At 39.2% G+C, this 12,003-nt stretch overlaps 2 protein-coding genes across 2 annotated transcripts in view; one reads left to right on the top strand and one right to left on the bottom strand.

Moving 5' to 3' along the window:
* The window catches only part of plat (plasminogen activator, tissue), a 12,607-nt gene extending 8,834 nt beyond the window's left edge, over window positions 1-3,773 (bottom strand). Inside the window, 1 exon segment of the mRNA XM_020593648.1 lies at window positions 3,677-3,773. The gene's annotated coding sequence lies outside the window, so the exon portion shown is untranslated.
* Window positions 3,774-6,748: 2,975 nt separating this feature from the next.
* The window catches only part of ikbkb (inhibitor of nuclear factor kappa B kinase subunit beta), an 18,065-nt gene continuing 12,810 nt past the window's right edge, over window positions 6,749-12,003 (top strand). Inside the window, exons 1-3 of the mRNA XM_020593967.1 lie at window positions 6,749-6,923; window positions 8,012-8,137; window positions 10,102-10,196. Of these exons, the coding sequence (XP_020449623.1) occupies window positions 8,033-8,137; window positions 10,102-10,196 (200 nt within the window). The 5' untranslated portion in view covers window positions 6,749-6,923; window positions 8,012-8,032. The remainder of the gene's footprint in view (window positions 6,924-8,011; window positions 8,138-10,101; window positions 10,197-12,003) is intronic.

Raw genomic sequence — 12,003 nt, 5'->3', positions numbered from 1 at the left:
TTTCGGAAACATGCATACATATCAACACATGCACACACACATCAGACACAAGCATGTGTGTATCCCACCCTTTTACAATTCTGTGCTATCTGACATGCAGAGGCCCCATTTGGGCGCCATCAACACTGCTGCTGTGTCTGTGGTCTGTCTTATAACATTTAAAGCATAAGACCAGATCTAAACACACAACACGAACATGTATTCATTAAAATCTGAATGCCAGGATACAAAGTAAAACTGTGGGTGTTGTTTTTGTTTCATGTACAGTGGACTTTACTTCCTAGAAGTGATCAACTCTGCCCCAAAACTATCAACATTTCCAATGCAACTAATTACATTAATCAGACTTTCAAGCAGGGGTGGAAAGTAACTAAGTACATTTACTCAAGTACTGTAATTAAGTACAATTTTGATGTCAGTTTAGGGACAGTAGGTTGAACAGCTGGCCCTGTGGTGTGGTCGTAACAACCTGGAGCTGAACATGTTGAAAACTCTGGGAATGATAGTGGATTTTAGGAGGAGCTACCTCCACCCTATCTCCGCTCACTATACTCAGCAGCACTGTTTCAGTCATGGAGTCCGAAAAGTTCCTGGGCTCCCGGAACTTGAAGTGGACAACCAACATCAGCTCCATCATCAACAAGACGCAGCAGAGGATGTACTTCCTGCATCAGCTCAGGAAGTTCAACATGGCCCAGGAGCTGCTGTTACAGATCTACTGAGGAATCATGGAGTCTGTGCTCCACACTTCCATCACTGTCTGGTTTACAACACCCTAGTAACCAGTAAATAAAACAAGGTCCCTTTTATTTAAAAAAAAATCTGTAACTTAGTTTTAGTTTGTTTTGCTTCTTTGTTTTTGTCAGGATTGTTTACAACTCATTTTGCTCACAATGGCCTTAGATACCGATAGCAATATACAGAAATCAGTCCCACGGGCTCTTATAGGGTTAAAGCATTGTCTGTTTCACCCAAACTGTTGTTAACAAATACAACCAAGTGTGTAATCTGAGCAGAGTGTGGTTACCCTAGTTAGTAGTTCAAATATGGAACAAATGAAAATATTTTTGGAGTAGCAGTAGCCAGACTGTGAGTCAGCAGCAGCATTAAAACAGCAGTGGCGCACCACTTTAGTAGAAAAAAGGCAAAACTCAAAAGACAGATGCACACACACAGAATTTATGTCCAAATGTGAAAGTAAATGATTTTAAAACTGTTCATATTAGTGTGCAGTTTCAGTGTATGTAAAAGAACTGTTCACCGGGCCATTGAAGAAGCTGCGTAATGATTATGGTGTGCTGAGGTTGCAAAGGTCTGAGGTGAGAGATTCTTGTCTTCCAGTAGCAAAACCAAAATGTCAAAGTCTGCAAGGATGAAACTGGTTAGACTGCAGCGACTACAGTTACATCTGCCTGTGAAATTCAGATTATGGTTCTGAGATTATGTTTCCTGTCTCTCTCCTATGCAAAGGGCAGAAGCAATTCTTAATAAAGTACTTAGAGTGGGTGGACTGCCCACATCAGCATGCATGGGAGGAACTGACAGAGGACACACCTTTACAGCAAGCACTGTATCACTTTTCAGACTAATTTTCTGTGGAACTAAAATTAGTTTCACCAGTATTTCTTAGAAAGATGCCTGTGGGAGAGGATTGTGTGAACTATTCCCATTCAGCCTTGTCACAGCAGGCAAGCGGTGCCAGTTTCCAGTTACAAACCTGAACATCAAAGCAGTTTTTCAACCCTTACAATAGCTTCAGTTTAGGCATTGTTCCTTGAGAAATGAAATTTACTGATGATATTTGCTGTCATGTTAATTACACTACTTGGCATTATGCATTCTTTACTGGGGTAGGTTTCAGTTAAGTTTTAATGTGATCTGGCTCTGTAAAGTCCCACAGAACAAAGAGCTGCATTGTTGGCTTCCAGCTCCCCTTCAGGCACAATATGAAGCCTTGAACAATCAGAAAGAAACACTAACTCATAAAGCCACAAGAAGCAAGTAGTAAGAGCAGGTGTTGATCTTAGAAATGAGTATAAAAGAAGGAGATAATGGAGCATAAGAGGCCTAGGTGGAAGGAGATAAAAAGATAGAGAGAGCAATGAGAAAGGGGAAAAGGGCAAAAAGAGAGATGAGGGAGAAGAAATCAAATCCTGCAGGTCAGCAGAAAACGAATGAGTAGTCCTGAGTCATGCCAGCATCAAGGACTCCATAAAGACAGCTGGATAAAAAGACAGAGGCATTGATGGCGTTTATAACTAGAAGTGAGATCTTTAGATGAGGACACAATCCTCAAATCCAGTCAAACAGGAAGAACAGAGATGTGAAAAGGGGCTTTGTCCATATTGAAGTTGCAGCCCATTATTCACTCACCAGAGATTTAGCATTGAGATCAGACTGTGGCCATTGTTCCGACAGTCTGATCCAACAATATCCTTTGTCTAACCTAGTCTTAATTTACAGCTTTAAGACCAACCAGCTGATTCCCTGAGTCACAAACATCAGTATGAGGCACAAACCCAGCTGAACGCACTGCCAGGAATGCAGATAATGGACACAAACTCTTCTTTCTATCAACATTCAACAGTGCAGAGTATCAGTGTGCTGGACAATCTCAGTGCTGGCCAGTGTCAGGGAGGACTCCTAAAATGTCAGTCTGGATGCATATCCAACTAATTAGCCTGATAATACCAGTGATCCTGTGCAGGTCTTGGCTGGAGTGATACACAGACACACGCATATTAAGAGAAATAAAGGCATGTACATGGTATCCTATAGCCTGAGTGTTCTCCAGTAAAACAGTGCACTGGGAACAACAGCAGAGTACAATATCACCACATTTGCCTAAATTTTCAAGAAGCACGCTTCGTGATCTTGTGTTGCAAATAGATTTGAAATGACCTCGATAACAGAAATGACTGATTGTTAGAGGAGGACAAGTTAATATTCAGTGTACTGTTGGGGGGCAACTGTACACGCATTCTTAACAGACTCCACAGGTGGATGTAGAAGGAAAGAGATGACTTTTTAGAGCTGTTGAAGTCAAAGTGAGCAAATATTGGGATGCCAAACAAATGAGCAAGCATCAGGTGATTACCCTATGCTTGCTCATTTGTTTGTATGTGAAAACAGGAATTAAACCTTCAGCTGTAAGCCTACAATTTAAAATTGAGCAAAACCTTCTATGCAATACACTGCATCAAGCTGAGTCAGTTGTTAATCACACAACGTTGCAGGTTAATTTACAGAGCAGCTACAACAATGTTTAAATGATTCACGATTCATGATTCACATGAGATTGTAAAACTAGAGCATGCCACCTACAACAGTGATGAAATACTGCCAGCCATAGTAATAATAATCTAATTCAACTTAAAAGTACCTGTTGAACTGCTTTCTTCAATTACTTTTATATGCATATTGCAAATATCTTTTAATGCAAATGCAAAAAATCGAATATAACAGATTTCACCTGTCTCCTTGCCAAATCAAATAACAAACATGCATAATTTTAATATAAGGCTATCATTCTCTAAGTCTATCCTATGATCTCTGCAACCTCAGATACCAGTGATGCTAGAATGGCACGAATCAACACAAAGAGCTGCAGTTGTTACAGTTAGACAACACAGCCTGGTGCATAATAGACATGAAACAAAAAGGAGAATGCTCCTACCAAATAGGAATCTTCTCAGAACTTTTGCGGTAGATGGAGACTCTCTGTGTCCTTGGGATTGGTTGCTTGCACTGACATGGTTACCTCTCTTCTCCCAGTTTTTATCGCAGCGGTACCGCCGGTGTATGAAGGGGGCGGGGCCGCTGTGATCTCAGCGCGGGAGCGGGGCTGATGACGCAGCCTGCTGGGCGGTGCCGACGCCGCGATCTTAGTAATCAATTATTATTTATTCAGGGGTATTTTATCAGGAAATCCTTAGTTATCATTGTCCTCGGTGTCTTTCATTGTGACACCAATCAAGAACAAATAAAACTTCGAAAAATCTAGGATTTATCAACCCCTTTAACACCCGAGAGAAAATATAAATACACTATTATAGTCAAAATGATTTGTTTTTCATTTGAATATAACTAAACTGTTGTTGTCTCCTTTGCTGATGAACCAGTATGGCGTTGCTCATTGTGTTCTGTGTTAATTACTTAACAGAAAAAAATTGAAGGTACATTAACTGAGATTTTACATATTGCCTGATAAATCAAGTGAAAATGGGGCAGGACATGGTGTCTCGGTTCAGTACTACACTCTTCTGTAACACCCTGTTACTCTGAAGTAATTTGACAAAACACAACTTTACAAACTACCAAAATATAAACTTAACAGTAAAGGTCTTCCAAGTCAAGTGAAGTCAAATCTAATTTATTTAGATCAATATCACAAATTTGCCTCAAAAGCCACGTACAGGTGGGATTTCCTTTGTCCTTAAACCTATGAATCGAATAAGGAAAACCTGGCCCCTCAAAAAACACCTTGGGTATAGAGTCTATATATCTGTCATACTTGTTTTTTCTAACAAATCTGCATTTCACGCTGTAGACCAAATTGACAAAGTAAACCCAGAGCTTTCAGAGCCTCTGGAGGTCTGGGGCTCTTGGGTAGCTGCCTACTTTGTCCAGCTGGTAATCCACTCTTGGTCATCCTTTATTTATTGGAACACAAATGGGGATTCAATGGGATGCTTATGTGAAGCATAATATTGATACATTATTTTAAGAGAGGATACAACAAAGCTGAAACTACTGGAGCTTTAAGATGGAGTCTAATAGGTGTTGAGTGAGATAAACACCAACAAACCCCTGGCAGTCTTTAATGAGCTGTGGCTAACCAATGTTAGCTAACTATTTGGCACCAGGAGTCATTTGTTACAACCACCATCCTCTTTATTCAACCCACCCCTCCCTCAGGAATTCACTTAGCCTCAAGAACAGTAACATGATTTTATTTGCATTAGATCATCGAAGTCTGTTGTTTTTACTGTCTATTAACTCCTAATTAAATAGCTGAAAACAGCATCTTAGAATGAAGTGGTTGTAGATAGTTAGCTTGGTGTCCTTTTTGTTTGCTGTTGTGTTAAATTAGCGCACATTCCCATTATTTGATGAGTAGAATCACAAATAAACACACTAACATAGACTCACTGGGCTGTGAAGTTCACTTTAGATGACTCAAGGTGACAGTTATTCTCAGGTTCCTCCATCTCAGCCAGGAGTGCATCTCTTTGAGACCTGTGTACAAATCGTGTACAATTATTATCTGTGTACAAATTACAAAAACTGGACAAATCCATTCACCCTCTTAATGTGTGAGTCAGTGCTTTCACAATCCCTTGGACTCTGACGCTCCAAATCTGTAAACAAAGTAGCAAGTGCCATGTATAATGAATATACAAAAATATGTGTTCGTGACATCTGAGCAATGACACAACTCAGTTTCCTATTTGATGTGACAATAGAACTTTGCATACAGTAAAAAAAAGGCTGCTGTGTATATTTTTACATCAAATCAACTGTTTAGCTACAGCTGTGAAAAGTTAAATTTACAGATTAAGTTTTTAAGCAAATAATTTATCACTGTAAAAGCGGCCTTTTATGTAGCCAGATAAACACACCTACAATAACTGTTAGAGTCATTTCCACAGGTTTACATAACTAAAGAGAGTTAAATAACAGCTAGAAACAAAAGGTCTTTCATTATAAGTTGTATTTAGTCTTTTCTTTCACAAAGCCCACTGTTGTGTACTATCCTCACTGGAAAAGCATCAGCACTACATTTTGTTTCTATAAACAGAAATGTTTTTCCAGTTTGATAAAGTGGGTCTTACACACACACAACGATTACATCAGAAAACGTCAGACATGTGTAACCAAATACAGAAGAGGCTTGAAGGTTGCATTGGAATGAGTTATCTGTTTTCACCTGGTCCAAGAAAAGCAGATGATGAAATGATGAGCAGCACTGATGTATCTTATTCTGGAAATTCTGAAGTGCATCCTCACCAAATAGCTTCAGCATCTGATAAATTGTGATTACGTACGACATGAACGATAAAAGCATTCTCAGGTGTAACCAAGAAGGTGATGTAAGGTAATACTAAAGATGAGCTGTCAGGACATGGACACAGATAGGAGTCAATCTGCAGTGTGAGATGGGTTGGAAAGCTGATCCAACCATTAGAGAAACGTTGTAAAACTGAGCACATTATAAGTGTATTATGTCCATTCCCCAAATGCTCCATAACAACATCAGTAAATACATTTATGGTGCTTTTTTAAGCTTTAACACAACATTATGATATGATAAGCTGTTGTCTGGGCATTGTACTTTGCCTCAGAGACTATGTGTTTCTTTTTCTAGTGAGGAGAAGACAGAAAACTGGGAGATTTAAATAGATGGAGCACAGTGAAACACCCTTTGAGTGCCCCTGGGTCAGTTTTGGCATAGTTTGGCTTCAACAGGGAAACACAGCAAAATAACACAGATATCTTTATATAGGTATGTTCAAATATGAATTCCAATTCAATCAGTATGATATACATTAAGTGAAATGCACCATAAGTATTTTTACTTTTGCTACTTTAAGTATATTTTATCATATGTTTGTACTTTCACTCAAGTAACACGTTACTTCTACTTGTAGTATTTTTATGCTGTGGTATTACACACTTCCGCTACCGCGTGAACCTAGCAACTGGATGTAAGCACGAGGACGCTGCCTCTTTGTGGGCGTGTCTCAGCAGGTTTACAGGAAATATGACTTTCAGGAAGTAGCGTTAGAAAGTTTTCACATTTGTTGTGTCATCAAAGTTACAACTATAGTGTTTGAAGTTTAACAAGTTTAAAGATAAGATACACGAACTATTCAAAGGGAATCAGGTGTGAAATCGCGTGAACGCTGCCTACGAAAAATAAGGTAGGATTTTGATGAAATAATACTTTAGCTGAAGCGCTTGTCCGCATGACAGTAAAAATCGAAAACAGTGACGTTGCAGCTCATTGTAACAGCTTCAGAAAACATAAACAGAAGGAAAGTATGTCTTTAGCATTTGAATGCATAATTTTGTTATGAAAGTAGAAGTGAGATCAATATTAATAGATGAGCATGCAATTAAAAACCGAAGCAGCCTGATTGGTGCATGTACTGTCACTGCAGTAATAAACAGGCCTGGTAATAGCCTGTAAGATACTTAATTTACTTCATTTAATCCACAGATTTTGTAACAAGGTCTGTTTCTTATTATCTGACAACATATAATGCAGCAATACTTTGAGATTTGTGCTAACATAAGGTGACAAATTAAAGGAAAATCTCTGAGTGGTCTCTTTCAGGATGATAGTGCCCCCATCCATAGGTTACGAGGGGTCACTGAATGGTTTGATGAATGTGAAAATGATCACTTGGTCTGAACCCAGCTGACCACCTATGGGAGAAACTTAGGAGTGATGTGTTAGACATCATCTCCACCATCATCACAACACCAGATGAGGGGATATCTTTTGGAAGAATGGTGTTCATCCCTCCAGAGTTCAGAGACTTGTAGTGCCAACACCAAAGCTGTTCTGGCAGCGTGTGATGGCCTAACACCTTACTAAGATACTTTATGTTGGCTTTTCCTTTCATTTGTCACCTGTTTGTAGCTATTCAAAAATTATTTTGACATGGTAGGCTAATTTGTAGCATATCAGCATGACCAAGCTCCAGCTGAGCCTAAACTGATTACAATTTGGGCAAAGAGCTGACGGTGTAGAGCTGAGCCTGAGCTTTCCTAAATATCCACTTGATTAACGGTTTTGGTTTAGGACTAGATGACAATGAGGCATTTTTTTCTGGTGACATTCTTAGGCCAAACTTTACATTTTTTGCCCTAGTAGTGTCAACACAAGGCAAAGTTACATCCCCATCTTTTATTAATGGACTGAATTTTAGTTTTTTGTTGTGAGCTTTGCAGAGCCACTAATATGATTGTAGACTGTAAAGTATATTCTTGTTGTTTGTTGTAGTGGTTGTAGGACTGGGAGGCCATGAATCGAGTTCCCCTGCAGCAGCCGCAGAACTGTGGACCCTGGGAGCTGAAGGAGCGTCTGGGCACCGGAGGCTTTGGGAATGTCACAAGATGGCAAAATAAGGTGGCCAGTCCACACTGTGTTACATCTTTACCCTGTGGGAAATGTATGTTTTATTTGTGGCTGTAATAAGACAGGTTAGTAAACTGAATGAATGGGAATTCCTCCAAAAAGAGGATGTTTAAACAAAATGATATTACACTGAAGTGCTTGGACAATTTAAGCGCTCAGATGGAAGATAGCTGAAGATGTCCCGCTGGCATTTCCCAGTAACATCAACAAAATGAAAACTGTAAAAACAACAACTTTTGCCAAGTAAAGTTATATATAAAACTTACAGAAGCAATGACTTCAATATATATTACCAAGAAAAGACCTCCTAGTCATGTTTACAAATGTTGGAACCTTAAAATGCCTTCTTAAAATTGCAGCAAAAAGAACTCTCATTGCAAAAAAGGAAGGAGTCATTGTTTTTGAAAATAGTATGACATCAGTCCACTAACCTGTCTTCTTGTAGACCCAGTCCAGTCGAAATTGTGCCTGTTTTAATTATATCACTGTAAGTCACAGGATGAGGGCATTGTAGAGTTGCATCATTAGTAAGAGGACACCATGGGAATACAAACAGACCTGCTCAGTGGATCTTCCTCTTCCTCTCGTTAAAACTGTACTTAATGTGTGTTTCTCACGCCTATTTTTGAGGCAGACAGAGCTTTGTTTGATTCAGGCAACATCGTGTGGATTTTCAAGTGAGGGACTATCAGCAGTTGTAGTAAAGCATTTGATAATATGGTGTCTTGAAAAGCATTTTTATAGCTGTTTCATTGTTTTTACATAAACACTTCTCATCACTTTAAATATGCAAGCTGTTGACTGCTCCCCTGGTGGCCGCATTTCTGACATTATAATTACACGTTCTTAGTGAATGAAAATGCCTTTCTGAAGACTTCTGCTGCTATTTTCAGTACTGAAGGAAGCAGTGTTCAAGAGCAGCTCGTGTATGACTTAACAGTGTAATCAGTGTAATAGGATGTGGGAAAATCTCAGAGGAAAATGACGTAATTGAAGAGGGCACTAGTGCCCCTGCTGCTGCCCTGATGACTGAACTTCCTACATAGGACATTTCCTGTATTAATGACAATACTGTGGGCTATTATGAGATCTTAGATCCATTATCAGTAGCAGGGTGGGTACCTTTTCCTTGATGATGCAATGAGAAACATTCAGAGTGATGTTCTTGTGTTGCTCATCATTTTTGGCAAGTGGTTAGATGTACACTATGTATTGGTGCTCTGCAGGTAAATGTGTCACCATGTATGCTGTGTTTGTATCTCTGTCATGGTTTGTAGACCATCCCTGTTTTTTTTATTGTCTGTTCATCATTTAGCAGAAACACTTTACTATGGGGCCTCCGGCAAATGAATAAAGCTTTAAGCCAGTTTGCTCCTGCTAAAGTATTTACATTGTATTTAAACCGTTAAAAACATTACATACCGTAAGTGGTGCCCTGATAGCTGAGTGGTTTCGGCTTTGCACCGTATACATGTGCACATTGCATTTGCTACATCCAGATACAATGATTAATAGATTTGTCAAATGGCTGAAAATTATTTTAGAAACCGTTTTAATAATTAAATAATTTTTAAAGTCATTGTCAAGCTAAACTGGAAAACATTCAGTGATTTAAGGTTTTCCAATGCAACTATTTACTGATTTTCCTTGTCTTAGCATTACAGTAAATTAAATACTGTATATCTTTGTATTTTGGACTGTTGATTGGGGGAAAAAAGGACAAATTTGAGGACGTCGCCTTGAGCTCTAGAAAATTGTGATGCACATCTTTCCACTGTTTTCTGATTTTTTTCATACACCAATATACAGATTCAGAAAATAACTGGCAGATTAACTGTTTATGAAAATACTCATTTATCGCAGCTCTAAATGTAAACACACACACAGGAGTGTAACGTAATACCTAATAACAACATTCTCTGTATATGTGTGTGCGTACACATGTGCACTTTTAGGACACAGAGGAGCAGATTGCTATAAAGCAGTGCCGCCAGGAGCTGAGCGAGAGAAACAAGGAGAGATGGTGTCTGGAGATCCAGATCATGAAGAGGTGGGTTTCATTCTACTCAAGGGTCTTTTTTTTGGCCCCACCATCCTTCGTCTTTCACCTTCAAATACCAGTCAATTTCAGGTCATACAGTGAACACATGGCACCTTTTGTCTAGAGCCCCTGACGCCGACCAATAAAGTTCCAACAAAAGTTCTTAATTATGTACGTATATATCTTGACCACTAGTAGGGTTTTTCCATCATAGGAACCTACCAAAATGTGTTGAACAGGTTCTGCGTTTGATAAACTGCTCATACAGTCTCCATCACTGGCCGATTTTGCTGCTTTGGAGCAGTGTAATCCTTTACCCACATGCTATGCTCAGCTCTGTGTGTGTGCGTGTGAGTGTGAGAAGCGCAGCCCCACCCTCCTCAAAACAGAGACCGACAGTGAAATATACAGTGGAAAAGCAAAGCAGAACGGTCTGCATCAACCTGTGAGGTTATGCCAGGTGACAGTTAAGGGAAGCTTGAGGTGTACAGCTTGTTAGGTTCCGACAGTGGAAACGCAGCTTAGGACGTCAGGATACTCTCCAGTTAGTATTCCTGTGCCATGGGCAAACATTTATGTGGGATTATGTACCTTAAAACTACAAAAGATACAGCTGGCAATATCTTGTCAATCCCAGGTTTACTCATAGATGCTTACAGGTTCTGATCTAATGTGTCTTTTTCAGTACAGAAGAGACTTTAATATATTGTCACTGAACTCACTGAGAAGAGAATATCCAGAGAGTGAATAAGATTTGATTTCCCAACAGTTTTCTTTGGTTTTTGTTTGACCACAGCATCTTGCCTAAGCTTGTTTCTGTGTTCCAGGAATCTGTTTTTCTGCAGTGATGCATCTTAGTGTGTGACAGTGGGTTTTTTTTCAGTTCAGCTAAAGAAATGTACAACATCCTTGTATCTTATTAACATCCAAAGTACTTTATGTTTTCCTTACAGCTGTTATTGGCATGTGAGACAAGTTTTGGTTTGATATGTTTTTGACTCACCGTGGTAAATTCCATTACAAGCTACGTGCTTATGAGTTAAACGTTTGACGTTTATATAGCCATCTGTTTTATGTTTTCTCAAAATACACAGTTGCATTTATATCCAGAAATAGTAAAAATCACACAAGGCACCGAATAATTAGAACAGCATAGACATTTGGGTTATTTTGGTCAGTTGCTGTTAATGTGCCACCTCCTCATTTTGCTTTGCTTTGTGTTTCATTTCCACATGTCTGTGCTGTCTATTAACCGCTTCAGTTTGGGTGTCGGGTCACTGGAGTTTGTAGAGTTTGTGCAAGTTTAGATTTTTTTTTTTTAATGAGAAATGGGGGGTGATATAAAACCATTTCTTTCCTAGTCCCAATTTAACAAGTGTGCTGTTTTCAGGCAGACATGGTCACAACCACACGTCTTCTCTGCACCCACGCTCACCTCGTGGAAAAACCACAGGGCTGGGGACACGTGCATGGCAACAGACCATTATGTTATTACATCTTCTTAATACAGATGTACGCATGCTTGTATGCTCCCCTGCATCACAAGTTTAATACAGGAAACAAAATATGTTAATGATTTATAACAAAAGCTTATCTGTTTATCTAAATGTTTACATGTGCTACAATGTTATGGTTAAATCAATTTCCTGGATTTGGTATCAGTTTGAGTTTGTTATCCTTATATTGTTCCTTTGTTTTTGTTAAAACTGGCCTGACCTTGTGGAAATCAGAAACACATTGATTTAGTTAGAGCTATGAAACTGTGAAGAATGAAAAACAGAGAAAGTAAGTACGCAGGTCGATGAGCAGGGGGGGT

Source organism: Monopterus albus, unplaced genomic scaffold (assembly GCF_001952655.1).
Source record: "Monopterus albus unplaced genomic scaffold, M_albus_1.0 scaffold20.1, whole genome shotgun sequence".
Taxonomy (NCBI): Eukaryota; Metazoa; Chordata; class Actinopteri; order Synbranchiformes; family Synbranchidae; genus Monopterus; species Monopterus albus.
Note: the sequence above shows the minus strand (reverse complement) of the source record. Positions and strands in the feature narration are given on the sequence as shown.